General features: G+C 39.5%; 1 protein-coding gene across 1 annotated transcript in view; it reads left to right on the top strand.

The window, feature by feature from the left end:
- Positions 1-26,119, top strand: part of FBN2 (fibrillin 2) — a 240,737-nt gene extending 214,618 nt beyond the window's left edge. The window contains exons 54-65 of the mRNA XM_038552058.1: positions 470-592; positions 1,044-1,175; positions 6,618-6,743; positions 8,199-8,405; positions 9,480-9,605; positions 11,170-11,292; positions 12,626-12,742; positions 13,363-13,491; positions 15,695-15,814; positions 20,282-20,513; positions 21,644-21,815; positions 24,216-26,119. Coding sequence (XP_038407986.1) covers positions 470-592; positions 1,044-1,175; positions 6,618-6,743; positions 8,199-8,405; positions 9,480-9,605; positions 11,170-11,292; positions 12,626-12,742; positions 13,363-13,491; positions 15,695-15,814; positions 20,282-20,513; positions 21,644-21,815; positions 24,216-24,590 — 1,982 coding nt within the window. The 3' untranslated portion in view covers positions 24,591-26,119. The remainder of the gene's footprint in view (positions 1-469; positions 593-1,043; positions 1,176-6,617; positions 6,744-8,198; positions 8,406-9,479; positions 9,606-11,169; positions 11,293-12,625; positions 12,743-13,362; positions 13,492-15,694; positions 15,815-20,281; positions 20,514-21,643; positions 21,816-24,215) is intronic.
- Positions 26,120-26,752: the final 633 nt, after the last annotated feature.

Here is a 26,752-nt window from a genome sequence, read left to right as displayed (position 1 = left end):
GAAAGAAGAAGAAAGAAGAAGTGTCTCTATCTCTAGCCCTCTCCTGTCTGGGCTTCCCTCTCACTCTTGAGTAGCCTTGGTTGGCCCTAGCTCCCTCCCCTAATTGCTCTGGATAGAAGCTCAGGAAGTTTTTAGTGAAGATGTAGCTGCCAGGTGCTGCTGCTGCCAGGACTATGGCCATCCACAGGGTAATTTCAGAAAAACAAAAATAAACAAAAACACTAGTAACTTCTTTCCTGCTGGTGGTTTGCTGAGTTTCAACTCACTGCTGGAAACTACTTAGGGAGTTGATTTTGTATTTTATTTTTAGAGTTTATAGTTGCTATTTGTTGGAGGATGAGTTAGGATACCTACTTCTCCGTAGCAGTAGCGGCTTTCTCTATGTCAGCTGAGTGAACACATCGGTGTTTACATAAACAGACAACTAAAACTCTAGGCTCAGTATATGCCTGCCTTTTTCCTTGACCAGATATCAATGAGTGTGCCCAGAACCCACTGCTGTGCGCTTTCCGCTGCATGAATACCTTCGGGTCCTATGAATGCACGTGCCCAATTGGCTATGCCCTCAGGGAAGACCAGAAGATGTGCAAAGGTAAGGCCATGGACAAGAGAGTAGTTAAAACTTTATTTGCCACACTGGAAATACATTTTAGTGATTTTATAGTTCTCTGCTTTCTTCTAGAGTTTGCAGAGGTATATCAGACAGCCCTGTGCTGGTAGATTTCCATACCTTAGGTGACAAGACACTGGATGGTCTGCCCAAGCAAATCAAAGATAAGACAAGTTGAAGAACCTACCATTGTCACACTTCTGGGCTCTTATTAAAGCAAAGACTGTCCTTTCCTGAACCTGTTTTCATTAGGCCCAATGCTGAAACTTGTATAAATTTATAGTATAGCCAGGAGTTGGAAAATCTTGGGCTCCTCCTTTATCCATCACACAGGAAAATTCTTAAGAGCCAGAAAATCAAAACTAAGACTTCAAATCCGAGACAGTAGCCCGCTGCTGAGAATTCTTTTTTTCCTATTAAAAATATTTTCTAGATCTGGATGAATGTGCTGAAGGGCTCCATGACTGTGAATCCAGAGGCATGATGTGCAAGAATCTGATCGGCACCTTCATGTGCATCTGCCCCCCCGGGATGACCCGACGTCCGGACGGAGAGGGCTGTGTTGGTAAGGCTCTCCAGGAGCATGGCTGTTTATCTAACACTTCTGCCTCAGACAGGTTTACAGCACTATTCCCAAATCACCCTCACTTCAAGCCAACTATTTTTCTAGCTGTTTCAAGGGTGCTACAGCTGGATTTCTTCTCCTTTAGAGGCCATGCCAGCATAAGCATTTGGGATAATGCAGTGCCAATTGTGCCTGTCCTAGAATATATGCCTTCTTGGTGATCATAATTCTGTATCCTGTAAATCTAAAACACTTAATTTAGAAATAGGGAACAACTCCTTGAAACAATTCTGCTTGTTTAGCAAAGTAAAAGAATAAGTTAGTGTTCCCATTTTTTTATCATTTCATAAATGAGGAGAGGAAGAGGAGGATCATCTCTAGAGCCCTGTCACTAGTTGGACAGCCCTGTGACTTGGCCACATTGTTTTTAACATACTTGGACCTCAGTTAATTTATCTTTAGAGGGAGAAGGTAGGGCTGGATCTCTAAGATGACTTCAGGAATTTAAAATGTTAAGAGTTTTATGAGGTGTGCCACAGTCCATGCCATGTACAGCAACCACAGCCACTTTGCCTGTTTACCTCAGCACTTCTCAGGTAGAAACTGAGTCCCAGGAGTTTAACTGAATAAATGGGTGATGCGACTATGAACTGGTAAGGAAAAAACTGGAAGAAACAGGTGTGGTGGGAGGCACAGAAGAATAAAAATTGTTTTGACCAACTTAAACTGTGAGAAACGTATCAGCCTTTCAAGTGGTAACAGTAGATGCACAGATGTGTTCATGAGCCATGGCTATACATTGCTGGCAAACAGATCATCATTGAAAAGTCACAGGATTGGATGAGGACACCAGAAGAGTGTAGAACAGAAGCAGCAGTGACTGAGCTCTGAACACTCCAAAATCTAATGTGATTGAAAAGATTTAGAGTACTAAAAATAAGTGGCCAGCAAAATAAGAACTGCCCAGGTCAGTGTTGGATTGTGACCATTAAAAGGATGAATTATTCAGGCAGTTAGAGAGTGGCCACTTGTGTATAATGCTGCCGAGATATAGAGCAAGACATAGAGTCATTGGATTTGGTGATCTTTTCATCACCAATCATCAGGTAGATTAAAATCAAAACTGCAGGGGGATCCCTGGGTGGCTCAGTGGTTTAGTGTCTGCCTTCAGCCCAGGGCATGATCCTGGAGTCCCAGAATATCGTCCCGCATTAGGCTCCCTGCATAGAGCCTGCTTCTCTCTCTGCCTGTGTCTCTGCGCCTCTCTCTCTCTCTCTCTCTCTTTCTCTGTGTGTGTCTCTCATGAATAAATAAATAAAATCTTTAAAAAAATAAAATCAAAACTGCAATGAAGTGTCTCCTCACACCTGTTAGGATAATCATAAAAAAGACAAGAGATAACAGGTGTTGACAAGGGTATGGAGAAAAGGGAATCCTTGTGCACTGTGGCCTGATGGACTTTTGGTGGGAACATAAACTGCTAAGGCCTCTATGTATGGATTTTAGAGATTATTCAAGAAATTAAATATAGAACTACCATGAGATCCAGCAGTCCCACTTCTGGGTATAGTTCCAAATGATACAAAAGCTTTATCTCAAAAATATACCTGAACTCCAATGTCACTGTAGCATTATTGGCAAGAGCTGAGGTGTAGAAACATCCTCAGTGTGTATCAGTGCATGAGTAAATCAAGAAAATGTACACACACAGAGGATTTAGGGAAAATTGTCATTTGTAGTAACATAGGGATAAGCCCAAAGGGCATTATGCAAAGTGAAATAAGCCAGACAGAGAAAGATACTGCACAGTATCACTTACATGTGGAATCCAAAATAATAAACAAATTGAACTCATGGAAATAGAGTAGAAAAATGTTTGCCAGGGGCCTGAGGGTGGGGGAAATAGGGACAGGTTGGTAAAAGGAAACAGACTTCCAGTTCTAAGATAAATGAGGCCTAAGGATTTAATGTGTGATGTGGTGACTATAGCTGACAATGCTGATCTGTGTAATAGAAATTTGCAAAGAGAACAGAGCTTAAATATGCTAACACAGAAAAAGGGTAGGTATGTGAGGTAATGGGTGTGTTAATTCACTCAATAAAGGAATCCTTTCATATAAAGCTGGAAATAAAATAGAACAAAAAAGGAGTTAGAGCACTGAGGAGAAGAAAGGAAAGAAAGAAAGAAAGAAAGAAAGAAAGAAAGAAAGAAAGAAAGAAAGAAAGAAAGAAAGAAAGAAAGAAAGAAAGAAAGAAGAAAGAAAGAAAGAAAGAAAGAAAGAAAGAAAGAAAGAAAGAAAGAAAGAAAGGAGAAGAGGAAGGAAGGAAGGAAGAAATTTTTCCCAAAGGGAAAGACAAGGTACTAGTTAGAAGTATGTTATTAAAAGAGATTGTTTTTTAAGATGGAAATTATGAGAAAATGTGTGTTGAGAGAATAACTCATTGAAAAAGGAGAATTGTGAATTCTTAGAAGGAAATACCAAGTACAAGTACAAAGACTGGCCTTTGAGAAAAATCAGAGAATCTTTAGCTGTTGAAAAAGACCAGAGGTGGAAGGTGAGGGCCACACAGGTGGTTGGTAGTGGAGAGATGGAGGAGTTCTGGTCTCTGCGCAGGAGTCATTTTAGAAAATGGGAGCATGGATATATGAGGAAATATAGTAAGATTGTCAAAGGGGTATTAGCTCCCATTTGAGATTTGAATCATGAGTTAAAGTGAGACCTGTCCTTGGTTGCGGGTTTGTCTCTAGAGTGTCATGCTGTGCCGGATTGGACACAGAGTAGACGGGAGTTCAGTGCATGAAGGGGACAATGCTATGGTCACTAACTGGTAGTCCCAATGTGATCACGAAATTTTCAAAGGATAAAGAAAAAGGATAAAGCATGGGATGCTAAAAATGAAAATTCCATAGGCGGTGCAACATCACACAAAGACACACCCTAGTGAAGTTACAAATTTCAACAACAGAAAAAAGAAAAAAATTGTCGGAAGAGAATTCTGTTGGCTTTAGGCAACTGGGCAGAAAAGGAAAATATCTACGAGGTAGTAGAGAGTCCAGCTACTTTCTTTAAGTTCTCACACTAATTCTCACAACAGTGGTAGGAGAGCAAAAGCAATCTAAAATTTTGAGCCCTATCTAGCCATCTCTCAAGTATAAAAGCTCTATTATCCATTATCGGACATGGAGGGACTCATTCACTATGTCCAACAAGACTTCTTTAAAAAGAAATAATTCAGACAATGAAAATGCAAATCAAAATAAAGGTGAGCAAAATCAGGGAAAGCATTAGATCAAGAAAGCAGACCTTGAACCCGCAGATTATAGAAATAACAGACACTGTGTGGTTTTTTAAATCCGTAATTTAGCTCAATCTTTTTGTATATACTTTAAAATTTCTATGATAAGCATTTTCTTCCTATAAAGGAAGGAAAATTTCACCAAAACACATCATGGTGAATTTTAGGACACTGAGAGCAAAGTGAAAACCCTTAAAGCTTCCAGAGAGGAAAAACTAGATTTCCTGCAAATTAATAGTAACAGTGGGTGACAGAAAACAATGGAGCAATACTTTCTAAACATTCTAAGGGAAAATAATTTTGAACTGAAATTCTATACTCAATCTAATAAGAAAATTTTAAAAAGACCTTGACAAATATATTTTAGAGAATTTGTCACCCAGACAGCCTCTCTGAAATGATTGCCAAACTAGATACTCCAATATGTTTTTATTAATCTAAGAAGATGGAATACTATACATGAAGCAATGGTAAGTCAAGGAACCAGGAAACCTCATTATTTGGTTTAGATAGATACTGATGGCGCAATAAAAAAAAAAGATTTAACAAACCAAAATTTCTAGATCACATCAGCATGGCAGGTGGGCACCAGAGAGAGCAGAAAGAAATCATGCCAGAAACTTTTGAAACTTGCTGACATCAGTACAGAAGTATCCATTACGAATATGTGTTGAAGTTGTTTCATGGTTACCACTGAAAGCATAGAAAAAAAGATTTAAATGTCCAGACGTGAGATGGGGACAAGAAGAGAGCAAAGAAATATAGGCTACTCTAAGAAATATTGAGAGGAGAGGGCAAGAGCACAGTAGATATAAAACAAAATAAAATGGCAGGTAAGCATCCAAACATAACAGCAGACAGTATAGATAGGAATAAACTGCTGGTTAAAAGGTAGACATACTTTTTAAAACTTCTTTTAAATCCAATTTGGTGCTTTTCATAAGAAAGGTATCAAATCAAAATGTGAGATAGATCAACAATAAAGGGATGGAACAAAACACTGGAGAGTAAATACTGATTTTAAAAAAAAACACAAGCAAAATATCAACAGATTAAAGATTAAAAATTAAGGGACACCTGGGTAGCTCAGCAGTTGAGCATCTGCCTTCGGCTGAGGGTGTGATCCCGGGGTCTTGGGATCCAGTCCTACAGTGGGGTCCCTCTGAGGAGCCTGCTTCTCCCTTTGCCTATGTCTCCACCTCTCTCTGTGTGTTTCTCATGAATGAATGAATGAATGAATGAATGAATGAATAAACTTTTTTAAAAGATTAAAAAATATAAAGATGAAAGCAGTTTATCAAAAATATCTCATTATCATGAGCTACCTTATGTTCATAATAGCATAGCTTCAAAAAAAAAGCTATAAGCAAAATGTACAGAGTATCAAAACACAGTAAGAACAAAATGGGATTTTAATAAAGCAGTTTGGCCCTAATTCATCACTAACAAAAAGGCAGCACTACCTAAATTCCTTCTGCCATCCGTGGCCCTCACGTACCACACTGCTCCTGTGATTTTTATTCAGAACTCCTCTGGAAGCTTGCCCTGCATCCCTGCCTGTGTAGCATTGACCCTACTCTCCACCCGCCCCCAACACCTTCCCTTGCTCTGCTCCCAGCTCCTCTGTCCTATCACTTCACCAGCACACTCTTCCCCCAAGTTCTTTCCCACTTTGGCTGGTGTCTCAGGGCAACTTTATGTCCTGTGGAGGCCAGTATTTCATACACCACCACCCCCCTTCCCCACAAGGGCTGAGGAGCAGAAAAGAAACATAGTTGAGAGAGAACCCACCTGGAAGGATGGAGTTTATTTTATTTTTTTTTAATTTTATTTATTCATGAGAGACACAGAGAGGCAGAGACAGACAGAGGGAGAAGCAGGCTCCATGCAGGGAGCCTGACGTGGGACCCGATCCTGGGTCTCCAGGATCACACCCCGGGCTGAGGGCAGGCTAAACCGCTGCACCACCCGGGCTGCCCAGGATGGAGTTTAAAAGGAAATCCATACTCACATATGACTAGTTTTAATCCATCTGATTACTATTTTGGTGAGGAAGTTTTAAATAAGATACAACCCACTAGAGGATAATGTGTAAATGGCAATTTTGTAGTCTGCTCATCATTCACCCTGTTTGTTTTCCCCAAGATGAAAATGAATGCAGGACCAAGCCTGGAATTTGTGAGAACGGGCGCTGCGTTAACACCATCGGGAGCTACAGATGTGAGTGTAACGAGGGATTTCAGTCAAGCTCCTCAGGCACCGAATGCCTAGGTAAGGGACATCTCAGGGTGTTTTACTTAGTAAATAAGACATCTCTTTTATGACATCATCACAGAAGAACTCCACATACATATGCTTATCTGCTAAAAAAAAAAAAAAATTCCCCCAACCTGAGTAATCCATACACTTCTCCCTAAAGGTACACATCTATTAATATGATGTATTTCTGCGTGTGTGAGTTGTATGCACATCTATGTGTAATGTAAATAGCCATCTTTAATAGTCTTTCCAAAATTAAGATTAATTAAGCCCCGTGGAAAGAGTGACTTTAGTAAAACTTACATAAGGGGATGATTTAATTCCAAAAGAAAATATTTGCTGTGTGAGGTAAGCTTTGCTGTATTAGTAATATTAAAGCACATGCCACATTTCAAAAATGCAGTGAAGGTTAGTTTTTATTTTATGTTTTACAAAATATTTTCTTATGGAAAATATAAATCTCAGCCATTATGTTGTATATTAATGCTAAAATGCATACATTATAAACCATTTCAGTTCATTATGAGCAGGTGTAAAAGTATGGAGTAGTAAAATTTAAGGCAAACAGAGAAATAAGAGCACTCATCGCTTGATTTGATATAAAATAGCATGTTTCAGCGAGGTCAGATTTTTTCTCCAAATGATGTCATTGCATTAAATCCTAGGAAACTGTTAGTCTGGAAAATAAATTGTGTTTACTGGTGTCTCCAATCTAGATCCTTACTAACCAGACTTTCCAGCAACAGAAAAAGATAACCTACATAGTGTAATGTACTTCTCTGTTCATGTTAGTAATGGTTCACTGGGACAGTTCATGAAACCATATTAAAGATTTATTTGCCTACTTACATCAGAGAAATTCCTCTATTTATACTAAAAAAAAAAATCTGCTTAGTCCAAATGTTTGAACAATCCTTTATATGCAGAAAAGACAAGATTGGATTGAATATGTACCAAGATTATAACATCATCTAGGATTTGCTTTTCAGAAACAAATTCTGATGCTCATATGCTTATTTAAAAAGAAATAATTTAATTTGATTTTTATTTTGTGTTCTACAGGAATGGTAGTTTACTACTATCAGTTGCTGATGGGTTGAAGAAAAAGAAACAAATCTATTTCTTTTTTTGTTTGTTTCTAAATTTTTTTTCTATTTTTTTTTATTGGAGTTCAGTTTGCCAACATACAGCATATCACCCAGTGCTCCATCTATTTCTTAAGCACAGTATCGTTTTTTGTTGAATTTAATAGATTCTCTGTAGTAAAAGAACACACTGTGGACTCATTCTCCAACTTTATAATCGTGAAGCTATCTTAAACAGTGTGGTTATTCATATACAAGAACACTTATCTTTGAAAAACTTTTCGCCAGGAAGAAAAACATTGACTATCCTGTTTTATTTGAAGGTGAAGATGAAGTGTCGGTTCCGTGTCATTGATGCTTATTACCTACATTGTTATTTCAGACAATCGACAGGGACTCTGCTTTGCAGAGGTATTGCAGACAATGTGTCAGATGGCGTCCAGCAGCCGCAATCTTGTCACCAAGTCAGAATGCTGCTGTGATGGGGGACGAGGCTGGGGTCACCAGTGTGAGCTTTGCCCACTTCCTGGAACTGCCCAGTACAAAAAAATATGTCCTCATGGCCCAGGATATACCACCGATGGAAGAGGTACGGAGCTGAGGAAATTTGTGCACATTTTCGGTACAGTGGATTGATTCCGATTAATTTAAAGGAAAAGTGAAAAATTGATATGATAGCTAAAATATTTGTTAGTATATGTGCTTGTATGTGCTTTTTGCTAATGATTAAGAGATGTTAAAAGATGTACTCTTCATACTGAATCTAAGAGGTAGAATTTCTTAGGAAGCTGAAGCACAAAGTTTAGGTGACAGTAAGTCATTTTCCTGATATCACACCCTTTCTAAGGTTTGGACTTAGGAGTGGAACATACCTGTCTGACCCCAAAGGCCATGCCTGTAACCCCCAAACTATACTTGCTTTATTTAAATAAGTGTTGCTCATTTGAGTGTACACAGGGACTAAGTCTGTTTGCCACATATTTACAAAGCAGCAGGTCTCAGAATTGGTTAGCAGTTTCCAGGTTTTTTTTTTTTTTTTTTTTTTTTTTCCTCCCTGAGTCCATTCCTCATTTAAGGAATTTCTATCAATCTAAAGACTAACTTGGAGGAAATTCTAGCCTCTGACCTATTATTTCTCTTTGTTTCAGGCTTTTTTTTTTTTTAAACCACTTGATAGACTAGTGTCCTGAAAAAAAAAATACCATTTTCTTCCATTACTGTACAGACTATTGGCCCTGGGCCCGATTACTCTGCTAATGAAACCCTTTCTTCAGAAAGTCTAATCCAAGTGTGGATGTGAGGTCCAGGCGTGGGAAATCACCACAAATCCCAGATTAGTTGGACTTCAGAGAGGTAGCTTTCTACATCCCGCCAAAATAATTCATACTTAGATTGTAAAATGAGTAGACTGCAGCAGGGCTTTCAACAGAGACTCCATTTATTTGCCTCTTCCAACCGCTGCAGAATATTCTTGCTTTCCTTCGCTGTTCCCATTCACCAGAATGATGAAAAGGTACTGGAGCGCTGTGGTGACTGTTGGTTGCTAGTTATTTCACGTCAGCTCTGTTGTTTCTCTTAGGCTCTGAGCAGTTTTCTCCTTGCATATATATATATATTAACTTGTGTATTTGTTTTTATTTGGGTTCTTTTTTCCCATCCACAGATATTGATGAATGTAAGGTGATGCCAAACCTCTGCACCAGTGGTCAGTGCATCAATACCATGGGCTCATTCCGCTGCTTCTGCAAGGTTGGCTACACGACAGACATCAGCGGCACCTCGTGTGTAGGTAAGGCAAGGCGTCTGTCCGTCTGGGGCGAGGGTGACTACTGTTTCCTACCAGTCGCTGCTGGCAACACAGTAGGTGTACCCATAGAGAGTTGGCATGTACCTTTCCTACAGTCATGCTGTGGCTCTCAGTAATGCAGTTCCTGATGCCATACTCACTGTCCTTGTGACACACAACTCTTCATCAGTAAGTGTTCAGTCAGGGAAGCAGAAAAAGTTTTTTTAAAAAACCATTATTTCACCATTTTATATTTTAATTTAAAATTATAGGTGCACCTTGTCTAGTTCTTGATGATGAAAGAAAAGGGCTTCTGATAATGAGCATGTGTTTTAGCATACGTACAGAGCGCGCATTGTGCTTGCTCCTTGTTGCTGGTTTTTTGCATAAAACCTATGACTTAAGCCTCATGTGAAAATTACCAGTTGCAAAGCAGTGTCTGTACAGAAACCACCTACATTTTTACAGTCTCTTTTTCTAATCTGATCTTTTACCATCTCACCCACACTATTGCTACACCAGTCGAGGGCAGGGAGTGGGAGGCTTGCTTCTAATGAGTCTTTCCAAAGCATTTGACAGAATTTTCAGTGAAGGAGAAAAGCCTCTTCTCCTCCATATTTAATCCACTTGCATGTTATTCCATCAAAGTATCTATTGTAATAAATGCCCCTGACATGAAAAGGTTCATAGAAACCAAACTGATCCTGAGTAAGCATCGACGCACTTGGTTGGGCAAGAGAGCACACGATCATGAGCTTCCAGCATTCTGGGGGCATCAGTCAGTATGTTTTATGAGGAAATGAGGATGGTCTGCTGTCCATCAGTCCCAGCAGAAAAAAGGTAGCCTATTCAAGGGAGGATGATTTCAGGACAGTTGTTTTGGTTAAAGATGTGAACAGAGCATGTAGAATCCATGAGGCATGGTGCCATATCTGGGCCACAAGAAAAGAGGGAGATGTTTCTGAACCTGGAAGGAGAAAGTTGTGCACAGAGGGCCGCTTTGACAGATGCTGTGACCTGTGATCCAGTGACCCAGAGCCCAAGCCATCTTGCAGAGAGGGGGTGGAAGTTGGAGGACAAGGGGAAGGAGAGCCTTCTGGTGGTGTGCATGCCATCCAGCTGCCGGGACCCAAGAGCAGGGTGCGCCTGGGTGAGGCTCTGGCTCTGGAGTGGCAAGCCTCAGGTCCCCATGGTGCTCGGCATGTCAGCTAACAACTGAAAAGAACGTCTTCATATCCATGTGTCAGAGGAAAGAAACTCTTACTTGTAAGAGAATGATCCTTGAGCTGTAAACCCAAGTACATAATTCTAAAGAAGGCAGTGGATTTTTTTTTGAAACTGGACAGTTGTCTATATGCTACCTTTACCCAAGAACCCTAGATCGATCTACAGAGTAAACCAATATGTTATTTTCAAGAAAACTGTTCTGGGCATCTTTTCTCCTTAGCTCTTCTTCCATTTTAAGTTGAAGAAGAAAGGAAATAGGTGAAGTAAGGATGTAGAGGGAAGAAAGAGGCCAGTTGTTCCTTGAAACTAGGAATTTACTCTTGACATCACTTTCACTTAGATCTTGACGAATGTTCCCAGTCCCCGAAACCATGCAACTTCATCTGCAAGAACACCGAGGGGAGTTACCAGTGCTCGTGTCCTCGGGGCTATGTCCTACAAGAGGATGCAAAGACGTGCAAAGGTGAGGGTAGCGTCCCCAGCATTTCTGACCCTTTGTCTCTCCTTTCAGATCCAAATTCAGCTGGTCAGGGACTGGTTCACCTGCACTGCCTTCATGAAAGCCTGTCTTCCTAGGGGCCACTTTATGAGTTACAGAAAATTTTTCCAGAGGACACATTTTAGGAGGAAGGGAGAATTAAAGCCCTAATTAGATCTGCTTGCTTCTTAGAGCAGACCACGCAAATGGATAATTAAATGAAATTAAAGCCAAAAATATTGGTGAGGGAAGAGATTGAAACAAGCACCTAAAATAAGATTTCTTTTGCTGCTTATCTAGGATTTTATTTCCTCTCAATTATCTTTATTACACATTTACTGCAGAAGATTGAAAATGCATGGATGAATTTTTTTGGCATAGGTAGTATTAAAAGTAATTATCAAACTAAATTAGACAATTACTATCGCTCCAGTGCTATACTCATGCATTCAGTTTTATTGTAAACCTCGCCTGTGTGAAATGAATGGATTGAGGAAATTCCTAACTGATTAAATTTTTGAAATACAAGTTATTCTTAAGAAGATGAAATTTTATTTCCAAGGAGAAAATAATAATAATTATAGCAAGCAGTACTGTTCTCTTAGATCTATTTAGTGAACCATTATGAGTCAATTTAATTTTTCATGTTATTAGGAGTGCAATAGTGTGTGTTTAAGCTTTAAAATAATGAATTAGTGTTATATATATCTTATATTGCTTTGTACACTTAAATATATTATCCCATATTAAGTTTTAATCTAACCAAAATCACATTTCAAGTTTTCTATTAGTATAGTCCAAATATAAATTCAGTTTATCACCAGGATTACAGATGCTGTATTTTTGCTTTCTCTGATATTTATCACAGTGTTTTCATTTGGATCCTGAGAGCCTGACTCTATGCTTGTTTTCAGACTTTCATCAATTTCCAGCTTCTGTTTTATTTTTATTTAAGGAGTAAGTGACAAGGCATGTACTAAACTGTGCACTAAATACAACAACTATAACCTTGGGATATTCACTTTGAGAATAGTTCACAGAAACCACCATGGCTCATCCATTCAGTTTCTTATTTTAAGAAAACTTTGTGTTACATATCACCTTAGCCATCCTATCTGAGTTGCCCATAATATCGATGCTGCTTAAGTCTGTGAAAAAGAAATTACTTTCATATGCCTGTGGAAGTCTGTCTGTAAAGCTTCCAGCAAAATTCAACAAAACTCCTGAATAGAACATATACACATCGTGTAGCTTCATAAGAAAGGATGCAGAACCAGGTAACCCTGCTCTGATTTTTACTGGTTTCTCTTTCACTCAGACCTTGATGAATGTCAAACCAAACAACACAACTGCCAGTTCCTCTGTGTCAACACTCTGGGAGGTTTTACCTGTAAATGTCCACCTGGCTTTACACAGCACCATACCGCTTGCATTGGTAAGACGAAACTACAAGTGGGAAGCTTTGTTTATTCTGGGTAGATGCATTAAAATTGTACTTAAAACAGTAGAATATTGAAAGGCTCAGTACTTCTATTTAGAACCAATATGATATAATTACTGGTCTAGAAATGTTGCTAAGAATGTAGGTGTTTTTTCATAAGAACAGTATCCAAAGGGGAAAAAAAAATACACGAGGTTCAAGCTTATTTAAAGTCCGACACATGTATAGTAGGCATATTACAAACAGTACCTTTATGTTGCATAACCACGTGTTCAGACTAAATATGAATAAAGGCTCATTGTAATTTAGAACATGCTAATAAACATGGTAGGTTACTTCATGTTAGAAGACACATATTAAGAATCTTTTAGTCTGCATTATCAAAAACCGTGTCCTCAGTTGACCCAAGATAATACTCTAATTTCACCTCTCTCGAAATAGTCTTTCTCTTGCCACTTTTGCCTCTACTCAGACAGTGAATCCTGGCATACATTTCCCTAAAGTTTTCACATCTTGCAAGTTAGACTTTCATGCCTCAGTTTTCACTTCATGTAGTGAAATCTGAGTCATGTAATGATTGGGAAGCTTGACACTCCTCCTTCTTGCTTTGCTAGACAACAATGAATGTGGGTCTCAGCCTTCACTCTGTGGAGCAAAGGGAATCTGTCAAAACACGCCTGGAAGTTTCAGCTGCGAATGCCAAAGAGGGTTCTCTCTTGATGCCACTGGACTGAACTGTGAAGGTGAGTTTACTTGCTCAAAAATCCTTAATCTAATACAGCAAACTATTTTTCTTTTAACTTCCAAGCCATTAAAATGAGATCATTTCAAAAGGGAAAAAAAAGTATTTATGAAATAGAACTCAGCAATTGATTTTCATTCATACATTTTCATATATCATGTTGGGGGCAGAGGAAGACTTTAATATTATAGGACAAAAATTCTATATGAAATGGGCTTTGAAGTAACTGAGGTCTTTACCTAATTACTGATCTAAAGAAAAAAAAAACTAAAAAGGAATTCTGTAGCTAATATGGTATACAGTAGTGTACAAATATTTCAGAAAAAAAAGATGGACTTTTGTTGCATGATGACTAAATGTATGAAAGTTAAGTGTAAGAAGGGACCCAGTTATCAAAGAGAATTGTAAAATGTGTGAAAAGCACTGGGGAATGTGATTGCTATTTCCATTTTATTTGTTCTGAGACTCCTGATTCATGTTCTTCTCTACAGTGGGCATTTTCTATCAAGCAACTCTTCCAAATAGGTATTTCCTGTAAAGTCAAAGGAGGCATTTAACTGGGACTAAAATAAGAATCTGCCTATACTCAACAAAATATTACACTGTTCCCCAGGATCTCCATTGGAAGTGCTAGTACAGAATTGGTACCTTTTACAAAATACTCATGCCAGGGATTATAAGACTATACACATCCCCTTATATTTTTATAAACTGTTGCAATTTAAGTCTTTATTGATTTTAGTCCCCTTTTATTATTCTTAGAAATTTATGAATCTGGATTCTAGAAATATATTCATAGTTTTTAATATACTCTTTATAAGAAGTATAGGACATTTATAAATCTCATATGTAGCCAAGAAAAATTCAATTTTAAAAATTTCCATTTTAACGTTTTATATTTGAAGCCCTTGAAACTTTTAAAGTATGCTGAACATACAGCTGCTTGCCACGTGTGAGTTCAGCCTGTGACCATCCACATAAGATACCATTTATTAATTATCCATATAAATTTGTTATATACACATCAAACATGCCAATTTTATTTCACTCTTTATGAGTAGATTTCAAAGCCTCAGTTGTCATTCCAGAAGAGTATGCATGTATGGACAAAGAAATTTTTCCATATGTTGTAACAATACCACATCATATCTAAAAATAACATATTTAAATATTTTAATTTTGTATCTAATCTCAAATGGTAATAAAAATTTTTGTGTGCTTAACAGTTATACTTTTTAGGTATCTCTGTAGTGCTTGTATCCTCCCACGTGATCTTTTTTGAAAGATTGATTGATTTGATTTATTTGAGAGCACAAGCAAGTATGAGTGGAAGGGGCAGAGGAAGAGAGAATCTCAAGCCAACTCTGCGCTAAATGCAGAGTCCCATTAGGGCTCAATATCAAGTCCCTGAGATCACAACCTGAGCTGAAACCAAGAGTCTGACATTTAACCATCTGTGCCACCCAGGTGCCCCTCGAACATGAGGATTAGAAGTCTGAATCACTTTTGAATCTACTGGAATATAAAATGCAAATATATTTATATCACCTACCAAATAAGTCACACCATATGCAGTTAATCCATCCAAAACATGTAACATTTGTGGTTGCTATTGTTGATTTGCTGAAATGAAGATGTTATTTCAAGAGCTGACAGGGATGGTCGGGTGGACAGCATAACAAGGTGGGTTCTGGGGCAACTGGGTGGCTCAGTCGATTAAAGCAACCCACTCTTGGTTTCAGCTCAGGTCAAAATCTCAGGGTTGTGGGATCAAGCCCCACATGGGGCTCCACAATCAGCAGGGAGTCTGCTTGTGTTTCTGTCTCCCTCTCCCTTTGCCCCTCCCCCCACCTCTCTCAAGTAAATAAATCTTGAAGAAGAAGAAGAAGAAGGAGGAGGAGGAGGAGGAAGAAGGAAGAAGAAAAAGAAGAAAGAAAGAAGGAGGAGGAGGAGGAGGAAAGAAGGAAAGAAGAAGAAGAAGAAGAAGAAGAAAGAGTGGGCTCCTATCTCAGAACCATTCTTTGTATCACCGCTGACTAATACCCATGTGACTTGGAAAAACTCCCAGCCTCTCTGTGTGTCTTATTTATTAGTTCCCCTGATAATAGTTAAGCCAGGTTGTATTTGGAGTGCATTTAGTCCAGTTCTATTTTATCCAGTAGAGGAAAGGGTGCGTAAATACCATGCTGGGATTGTTTTTGCAGATGTGGATGAATGTGATGGAAACCACAGGTGCCAGCATGGCTGTCAGAACATCCTGGGAGGCTACAGATGCGGCTGCCCTCAAGGGTATATTCAGCATTACCAGTGGAATCAGTGTGTTGGTGAGTGCTCTCTGGTTACATAGCATCTGCTTTTCTTACCTTAAGGTATCTTTGTGTAAGATGAACAAATAATAAAGGTTGATGTTTCAGTGTAGCCTTTGAATCCTAGAACTTTAACACCAGTCCTTCTGAGGGATGCACAGGGATCCGTGACACTAGTCTCTGTATTTGTGTTTGAAAATATCCAGAATACAAATGTTGTTTTAAGATACCCAAAAGGTAACTAAACTAGAGCTTTTATAAACTTAACTTTCTGAAGATGTTGTCAAGATTCATCATTTGCCAAGGTCAGGGGCTTTTCTTCATCAGTCTCTTATCTTTAGATTTGGGGTTGAAGAACTGCTCTTCCATCTCTTTCATATGAATCTAAATGAATTCAGATCAGCTTAATGAGGACTATCCCTCTGTGCTTTCCAGTTACATAGATTTAATGAAGAAGGTTAAGTATTTGAAGGTAGAAAAAGTACCTAGTTAGGGCTAATTCTGTTGAAAACTCTAGACAAAAGAGTTTGTAAAATAAAATCTGTAGGCCGTCAGCCCTGTTCTGGCATTGATAATAGTCAGTGGAAATTCTCCTTTTAAGGGGAGATTGATCAAAGAGAACAGTATTCTGTACTTGAATAGCCAGCTGATTCACTTAGCATATGCCTCATTTCTTGGCTCCACCTGAATGCACTTCATAGACCTGCCATCCAACATATTGTGACATCAGATGCCAGCCTAAAGGGGAGCTGTGTCCTGCAGAGAAACCACGGGGTGCTTTCCTGTGCCTTTGCAGTGATTAAATTACCACACGTGTTTTTCAGATATTTCACTGTGAGCATTCACTAAATAAATTAATCTGATTTTATCCTTTGTGGTCTTCTCAAAAGAAATTTCTAATGACAGTTTAGTGAATTGAGAAGAGAAAATCAAGATAAATTTCCTAGGAGGGAAGCCAATTCAGTGAAAGTCACAGAGATGCTCTGGTCTTGTGCCAAGCCAAAGACAGATGCTTTGTCACCCCACAAATAGACACCCGGACAGAGAAATGCAGAAGCCATTGATGATCAAGAAGTTACGAACAGATTTTCAAGGATTATTAGGCAGTCAATCAAAATGATTTCCTAAGTTTACATTTCTTTTCTTCCCACACAAAAATGTTGCCAAAGTCCTTAGGCCCTCATTTCTTGATTTATAAACAGAGGCATAGTATAAGCACACTCTTCAGAATATAGAGAACAGTACATTTTTAGATAGCTGTTAAAGCAGTTTAAAATAATTATATTGCTTTGTTTACTAAGCAAAGTGGAAAGACTCACCTTTTATAAAATAACATGGACTTCTTGGCTAATTTGGTGGGTCTTAAGGCAAAAGAACAATCTTCTAATACTTCATAGGTGTCAGCCTGTTAAATAAAAATCTCATTTATTTATTTATTTATTTATTTATTTATTCATGACAGACACAGAGAGAGAGAGAGAGAGAGAGAGAGGCAGAGACACAGGCAGAGGGAGAAGCAGGCTCCATGCAGGGAGCCTGACATGGGACTCGATCCCAGGTCTCCAGGATCATGCCCTGGGCTGAAGGCGGCGCTAAACCGCTGGGCCACCAGGGCTGCCCTAGAAATCTCATTTTTAAATTGATCCTCAGTATAATATAAGTAAGAGCATACATAGAGAATCATCTCAATTTCCAAGTTTTTAAGTTTTCTGAAGCTTCTTCCTATAAAACATCTAGAACAAAAAGGGCTGTAGAGTTTTTCAAAAAATCAGTCTGACTTGAAAATCAACACCGTATGGTACATCCTAATTCCCTTTTGAAGTGCCTCTGAGTAGGCACTTCAGCAAGGCAGTCACCCTACAGCAGCTCACACAGTATGACAGCAGGGATTTATTTTGAAAGGTTCTAGATTCACCTGTGCAGGATTGAGGACTCAAGGTGGTCCCTACTTTAATTGCTGACTTCCTGGCCTTGAATCCACATAATTCCAGTTGGAATTTTAACCCAAATATATGGCAGAGATAGAATTAAATAAACCATCAGGAACTAATAAAAGCAGCATGTTACCAAAAGAATAAGACTTATGACAAAATGCAAATTGAAAGGCCACAAATTATTTTTATCTGTTCCTGCATGTGTGAATATCACTAGTCATTTCATAGGCTCGAGGAGGGATGTGCAGAATGAACAGTTTCAGATTTATGTGATCTCTCAGTAAATGAGCAAAACTGTTCCGAGTCAATGCATCAGATAATTTAAGTAATGTTAAACTGTTAATACTACTGCCAACTTAAGGAAAATGGACAGTTTTTGTATTAATACTGAAAAAAACCAGTTTTAATTCAAATGAATACTTTAAGATATTCCCAGTCACTTGCCAGAGAACACCTATACCATTCTGGTACATAGACTACAGATGTATAGGAAGGTAACATTTCTAAAATGTTTACAAGCATTATGATTATTCAAAATTGAAAATAAGTGAATATTAACATTTGCTCATGAAGAAAAATAATGTATCAGTGAAGTTTTTGGTTTTGTAGTATTCATTAACTCCCACTTGCTTCTGTGGTCGCTTCAAAATAATGTGAACACAGCTTGGTGAAGCATGAGTCTGTTCCAAGTACGTATGCAGCATGAACATATTTTCAAAGTGAGATTACCTGCATCCATAAAAATACACCACGATGTACATTTGTAACATACAAACATGAACTACAGCATGGTGCTTACAGAAACATTACACACTTTTAAATGTTCTTGTCAGTAATACGTAAATGACATTTACTGAAGTAATGGGTTTTGCCTGATAATTTCTCTCCCTAACACCATGTCCAATACTATATTCATAGCAGGACCATTTTCTTAATTATAACCTAATTTACATTCTCTGTTACGAGAGAAGTACTGGATATAAATGTCAGATTTAATGATTAAAGCAGATAAGCCTCCGTAGCAGAATGCCCAGTCTTTCATATACAGAAATAAAACAGCAGTTAGGTCTATGTCGTAGGTAGCCTGGTGATTAAGAATTCATTTAAATACTTTCTCCTCATGAAATGAAGACTAAGAATTTATACATATTAGGTAATCCTAGCAGGTTTCATATCTAGAATTCTCTCTTTGTTGGCCTGATTTAATTCTGAAACTGTAATCATAACACACAAGTTACCTAATAATATCTGCCCTTTAAAACAAAACAAAACAAAACAAAAATATCTGCCCTTTCAGTAACCTGTGTGTGCTGTACTTAATGGAGTTATATTTCCTGTCTGAGAAGCCTGGGCACTGAGAGACTGTCTGCATCCTCCATAATCTCACTGAGCTACTGCAGATATGCACTTCCCTGGAGCTGTGGCATCCCAGACACACATCTACTTGCAAATGGACCATTTCCCCACGTGGGCTGAAACATAAACTTGTCACATATTCAGTAAACAGACACATTGTGCTCATTGGAGTCACAAGAATCCAAAAGAATTCCATGGAACAGATGTGACTTCTGCCCAGGGTGAAATGTGGATTATAATAAAGCCCAAAGGAGTCAAGCCACATGCTATATATATCAACCAGACAGTTAGAGGAAAATTGCAATCTCCAAAGTTAAAAAGCACAATCAGGCTTTAATTTTATAAAAGTAAGAGCAACTGAAAGTATAACCTATAATTATCCTACATCAGGAATTTACAGTGTAAGGTTAGTTATTAAACAAGCAAAACTTAGGTCAGCTGATGGCTGGATGAAAACCTCTCTCAGAAGACACAGTGTGCGCCTCATGGGTTCTCAAGTAGTAAAAGCATACTAAATTTTCAGTCGAACAGATTCAATTAAATAATGTTTCTTTCAATTATTTTAATTGAGTACTTAAAATTTTATATATATTTTCTCTTCATATAGAATGAATTTGGGAATTCGGGTTGTTGTTGTTTTTTTTTAATTGAGATATAATTCACATGCCGTAAAATCTTTTCAAAATGTGTACAGTTCAGTGGTGGTCAGTATATTCTCACCATCACCATCACCACAATTTCATCACCCCAGAAAGATACTCCATACCCATAAGCAGACATTCTCTGTTTTTCCCTCCCTGCAGCCCCTGGAAACTAGTGATCTACTTTCTAACTCCATGGAACTGAGATTCAGACTTTTGAAATAACCTTCAGTTCAGAGAATAAAAGTAGAAGGACTACAGATGTCTCTCTCCAAGGGTTGCCATCATATTGAGAAACGTAGCCCAAACAGAGCATAAAAGGGTAGAGCAAGGATTTTTTAAAGCCATATTTTAGGGGGATTCTTTGGGTTTTGGTGTTTTGTTTTGTTTTTTCTAATTTTATATGTTTTGCCAATCAACCATCAGAATAAACATTTTTAAAATATGGTTCTAGAGATATTTCCCCGTAAAAACCGTCGTGACTTTGACACTGGGCTCTTCTTCACCTCAGCGCCCCTCCCCCCACATAAGAGCTTCTTCCTTTGTGCCCCTAGACGAGAATGAATGCTCCAATCCCAATGCCTGCGGCTCTGCTTCCTGCTACAACACCCTTGGAGGTTACAAATGCGTCTGTCCCTCTGGGTTCTCCTTTGACCAGTTCTCCAGTGCCTGCCACGACGTCAATGAGTGCTCCTCCTCCAAGAACCCCTGCAATTATGGCTGCTCCAACACGGAAGGGGGCTATCTCTGTGGCTGCCCTCCCGGGTACTACAGAGTGGGACAGGGGTAAGGCTCCAGGGAAGCAGGCGTGGTCCTGGCACAGCAGGGAAGTGAGTGGTGATTAAAAGTCTAGGAGGCAAGAGGACTGCTCAGAGGACTCCGGGTAATGGGAACAAGTACCATCAGGAAGGTACATGGGTTATGTCAGTGCAGCAGGATCGCCTCCTTTGTGGTGACCGTAAGGCCAACTTAGATACAGAGATCACTCGCTTGCCCCTCAGCACAGCCTACATTGATTCAGTCAGATTCCTCCAAGCCGAGACAAAGAGATGTTTAAAAATGCTGCTCCCATGTTCCCAGTGACATGAATATGACGAGTGCTAGCCCAGGGGTCCCTAAGGAAGGAGTCTGTCCCTCCCTTTGCTCATCTGGCTTTATACAGCATAGAGAGTATGTGTCTGGTTCATGTGGCACCATCTAGGCTGGGTCCCTTCCAGCTAATGGCACTCTCCCAAGTGAGCCGTCTCAAGTCCTGTTGGCTGCGGTGGAGGTACTGGCTACCTGCAGCCTTCCATCAAGGCAGCTGGCCCTCACAGCACAGAGGATGGGAATGTACGAGTCAGTCAGGGTCACCTTTCCCAGAAAGAGCAGTGAGTGAGTCAGGCATTGAGGGGTGTAGACTAATCTGTCTACCACTGGTACCTAATAATGCTTGAAACCAGTCTTGGTCCAGACAAGGGTCATTTTGAGCCAACTCAGTGACTCTCACTACCCATAATGGGAGCTCAGAAATCTCAAAAGTTACAGCAAAGAGCTTTTTAAAGAGCAGTAAGCACAGGCTTTAAGCTTATAAAGTAACAGAAATTCTCTTTGAATTCTCTTTTGCAATTCATAATTTGCTCTTTTTTTTTCCTTCTTGATGTAACAATACCTGAGTTGCTTCGGTCTAATTAGGATTGAAAATTCGAGAAACCTGGAGCTCACTCTCAGAAGAATTTTGATGTTCAGAATGAGGGAGAACCTCATGTTTTAAGTGTTGAAGGAAAGAATTACCAAGAATATTGAGGTTTTCATGTTTAAAGCTTAGAGTTTACTTCATTGGCTCCTTGTTTCTGAAGTCCCTGCTCTACCACTGGAAAACTATGGTCATGGTTAATGGTGAAGTCTAACCATGCCTTGCTTCTCATTGCAAATAGCCACTGTGTCTCAGGAATGGGATTTAACAAAGGGCAGTACCTGTCCCTGGATGCAGAGGTCGACGAGGAAAATGCTCTGTCCCCAGAAGCATGCTATGAGTGTAAGATCAATGGCTACTCTAAGAAAGACGGCAGACAGAAGAGAAGTGTTCAGGAACCTGAACCCACAGCTGTGAGTAAACCTCGCTCTGTTTTGTCACAAGATTTTATCCTTATGCAGTAACACTATGCAGTGAACTTTTTACATAGGTTTTGGCCTCTGTCAAGTTAAAACTTTCTTGTAATGTTATAACTTAATTCACAGACACAATATGGCAGACACACACTAAAATTAGTGGCGTTATTAGCGCAAACACAGGGACTCAGGGAAGAAAACTTTAAGATTCACAGCTTCAAATCCTACATTTTGTTTTTTATTTGTATCAGTGGGGGAAAAAAAAAGGTGTTCATCTAGGAAATAGCAATTTTGATATGATTCAAAAGAACAAATTATTTTGAATTTGTCCAGTTCTATTTTATACAAATGCAGTACACTAGGCTGAATTTAATTTTCAGTGGATAAGCCAACCAGGTCTCATATTCTGTGACATTTATTAGATAAGTGTTCTTCCCATAAAAAATTTTATCTCCAAGTAAAGTATATTTTGTAAGAAACTAGAGATCCAAATTGCCTGCTGGTGGTTCTTTGCTATTGATAGCATTTAACTGAGTAGTTAAAAGGGAGGGCCATGACTATGTGGTTTTCCCCACTTATTATCCATGTCACATGGAGCATGTTCACTTAACTTCTCTTTGCCTCAATTTTTTCACTGTAAAATAGGATTAAAAAACTTTGGGGGCACCTAGATGGGCTCCGTTGGTTAAGCATCTGACTCTTGATCTCAGCTCAGGTCTTGATCTTAGGGTTTTGAGGTTAAACCCAATTGGGCTTTACACCGGGCCTTCTTTAAAAAAAAAAAAATCTTACCTTGAAGGCTGACAAAATTGAATTGAAACAGTGTTACAGTGTAAACAGTGTTTACCTGTTAGTAAATGTCACCAAAATAATATCTGGTAACCAAAGATGTTGATGATTTTCCCAAAGATCAGGAATAGCACCACCCTCTTCAGATAACATTGCAAAATTCTCCCACCAAAAAACCCCTAGGCAACAACTAACTGGCTGTGTGAGTTGACCATATTGCTTCAGTTTTCTGGGCCTCTGAAGCTTTCCTAATCCATAAGGCTAGATTTCTTTAGCCAAAATGTTTATGGTTCTATTTTATAATAATAATCAGGCCAGTGTTAGATTTACCTTAAGTTGACTTAGGTACTAACTGATGTTTAAATATGGCAACTGAGTTATTCATCAAGTACCCTAACTACAAATCCGGAAATCTTGCTTATGAAACCTTCCCATGGTGGTACTGGGGACAAGATTCTGTCTGATGACTGATGGACATGTTTTGTTTTGTTTTCTAAGATTTTATTAATTTATTTGTGAAAGAGAAAGTGTGTGCACAAGTAGGAGGAGGGGTGGAGGGCAAGGGGAGAGAGAATTTCAGGCAGACTCCATGCCAAACATGGAGCCCAGTGTGGGGCTCGATCTCACAACCCAAGCTGAAGTCAAGAATCTGACGCTTAACCAACTGAGCCCCCCAGGCACTTCCAATGGGCACTTATGTGCCACTAGAACCAAGTTCTTACTTAAAGGCATCCACTCAAAGCTTTGGATTTCTGCCTGTCTTACAAATAGCATTCTAGGGCCACCCGGGTGGTACAGTTGGTTAGGTGGCTGACTGCTGGTTTTGGCTCGGGTCATGATCTCATGATCCTGGGATCTAACCCTGCATCTAGCTCTGTGCTCACTGTGAAGTCTGCTTTAGGATTCTGTCTTAGTCCCTCTCCCTGCTTGCTCACTCTCTCTCTCTCTCTAAAATAAATAAATAAATTTTTTAAAATAACATAAGATAGCATTCTAAAACCTCCCACCCCTCTGACCAAGTGAGACTTGGTTTGTCTGGGCCCCACCCTACTGATTTTTTACCAAAGCTGGTACAAACTCAAGCCCTGGACTCTGCAAGTGCCTCTGTCTGCACTGATGCTCTCAGTAAATACACTCCACTCATGGTTACCACTCACTTACACATCAAGCCAAGCCATGGGAATTAAAATTGCTCTGGGGGACTGTCCCTACTATTGGCTAAGAGCTGCACTTCTAGTTTAATCGACTGAGCCACCCAGGTGCCCCCTGCACTTCTAGTTTAGACTCCAGCCAAAAAAAATAAAAATTACAGTCATTTCTTCAATTATTTTTCTTATTAGTAAGTATGTTATTTCATAAACTCATCAAAAATATTTTGAAATGTGTAATGCTCTCTGTAGGCTCAACCCTGTTACTGGACCTGGAAAAGGTGAATGAGAGGCTGTACAGCTCTCCAGGCTCTGTGGAGCTGACTTTTCCCCCAGCCGACTCCTGGCTCCAAGGGGACACAGTCGTCACTGTGGCTGCAGCCCTAGCAGCATGTCCCTCCCCAGTCCTCTGGTTGTGCCTTAGACCTTCTTCCCACATCCTTTCCTGCTCTTTCTCCAGGTGGAACACATCAGCCTGGAGAGTGTCGACATGGACAGCCCCATGAAAATGAAGTTCAACCTCTCCGGCCTCGGCTCGAAGGAGCACATCCTGGAACTCATGCCTGCCATCGAGCCCCTTAACAACCACATCCGCTATGTCATCTCCCAAGGGAACGATGAGGGGATCTTCCGCATCCACCAAAGAAACGGGCTCAGCTACTTGCACACAGCCAAGAGGAGGCTCGCGCCCGGCACGTACACACTGGAAATCTCTAGCGTCCCTCTCTACAAGAAGAAGGAGCTTAAGAAACTGGAAGACCGCAATGAGGATGACTACCTCCTAGGGGAGCTCGGGGAGGCTCTCAGAATGAGGCTGCAGATTCAGCTCTATTAATCCCTTCAGACCTGGTTTCAGCCTGCAGAAGCCTGGGAGAAATCGGTGACTAATTGTAAAGAGGGAAAAAAGACAACTTTCGTTTCTTGCCTCCCTGTCTCAGACTGCAGAATGTTGACCCTCCCAGGGAAGGATAATTGAGACTCTGGTATGGCCAAAGATTTGAGTACAAAGGCAACCGTGGTTACTGTATTTTTTATATAACTTCACTTTAAAAATATATTAAAAGAAAACTAAAACTAAATGTTCAAGAGATCAGCATATGGCACTAAATGCACAAAAATAATGTGAGCTTTTTTTTTTTCCTGTTAGCAGTCTGTAACACTTTGGGTATTTTGCTATAGTTGCTAATTAAAAAAAAATATAGATGTTTATTTATTTTTAATGCAGTAATATATGGAGAAATGAACAAACTATGTAAACAAAAAAGGGAAACTCACTTGTTTTTCTTTAGATTTATAAATTTGAGCTATTTCTTTTAGAGGTGCTTTTTAAAAATCCAGTAGATCCAAGAGATGTTTCCTTTGGTTTTCTGCCAGTGGTCCAACTGGTACACATCTGATTATTTTAAAGAAAGCCACACAGAGCTGTATGGGCAGTGTAATCACTAACTTAAAAGACGGCAATGTCATTAGATCCTTCAGAAAGGAGATAAAAGCCAGAGCAGCTCGCTGTGACGATGACAGTCCTCATCACCAGACACACCAGGCAACCGAAGATGAAGCACAACCACTGTAGCAAAATACCTTGACTGCTTGTGAGACCAGTAGCGTTGCAGGCCAAACCGTACTGTATCTCCTTCGTATAACCTCAAGGAAGCACACGTGCTCCCCATCACACCTCATTCCTACCCGGGGTGCGCTGCGCCCCCGCGGTACCGAGGCAGCTGAACTGCCGGTCCTCTGCAAAGGAACGCCTGGCGTTCTGTAGTGTTTGGTGCTGTCTTAGATTAATGGTGCATTTATTATGTTCAAGCTGTTTCAGGATTGCCATATGTGCAAACAAATCATGCAGTACAGCCAAGGAATATATGTTGTTGTTTTTTTAAATCCATTTTTTTTTTAGAATTTTCATTAATACTGTAGTTATACACCATATGCCTCGTTTTATCATAGCCTATTGTGTATGAAAGATGTTTGTACAATGAATTGATGTTTAGTTTGCTTTAGTCATTTAAAAAGATTCTGTACCAGGACATGCTATTAAGAGGACGTCCCTGTGTACTTCTCAACCCAAGAACCTGTCCCTGGACCAGTGACCAAACCTCATATGTGAAATGGCCAAAGCACATGCAGGCTCCGGGTTGCTCCTCTCACACCTGTGCTGACCAAAGATTCATAACCAATTATATCCATATCCAGTTGGGGGTTTGTTTTGTTTTGTTTTTTTAATACCTAAAAAAAAAAGAAACTATAAATTTGTAATCAAGTGTTTGTGAGGAAAAACTTATGGTTTTTGGTTTTGTTTGTTTTTGTAGGTCTATGTATCAAATATGACACTTTTCTTGCAATAAAGCTTATTTTGGGGTAGTTTGCTGGCTGAGAGTTTTGTAGGACTATAGCTGTGTTGGCGGAAGGCACTGGGGGCTTTGCTTACAGGGACCTGTATGAAAGTGCCAGAAGGAGAGCCAGGCACAATTACAGGAAAATGAGAGATTGCTGTCCAATCTGTGGCACAAAGTAAACAGGAGTGTTCATGCCCGCGACAAAGTCCTATTCAAGTAGAGGGACAAAATCAAGGCAGTAGGTCCTTCCCTTCCACGTAGATTCTAAGACTCCTCAGAGTCCCACATCTTTCTAGAGACCTGAGAATCTCTTCATGTCATCCTCTAATAGGCGATGGGGACCACCACGTTTAAAGCACCTGTGAGGAAGTAGAACATTCTCTGAGTCTTCCTTCTTTAAGGCTTTTCCTGAACTTGAGTTTTTAAGCCACAGTACAAAGTGAGCATACCCCAGGCCAAAGGGCATCCTCCTTCAAAAGAATCCAAAGCTTCCTAACTCTTGCAGTGTTACAGACTTTCCTCAGTGCATAAGTGACTAGATAGGACAAATTATGTAACTGAACCTTTTTTCTGACACTGCTGAAACAAGCACAGAAATGTCTTACAAGTCAATTCAATGCAATGTTCTAGAATCTGTGTGCTCAAGTTTTTCATCCAA

This window comes from Canis lupus, chromosome 11 (assembly GCF_011100685.1).
Source record: "Canis lupus familiaris isolate Mischka breed German Shepherd chromosome 11, alternate assembly UU_Cfam_GSD_1.0, whole genome shotgun sequence".
NCBI lineage: Eukaryota > Metazoa > Chordata > Mammalia > Carnivora > Canidae > Canis > Canis lupus.
Note: the sequence above shows the minus strand (reverse complement) of the source record. Positions and strands in the feature narration are given on the sequence as shown.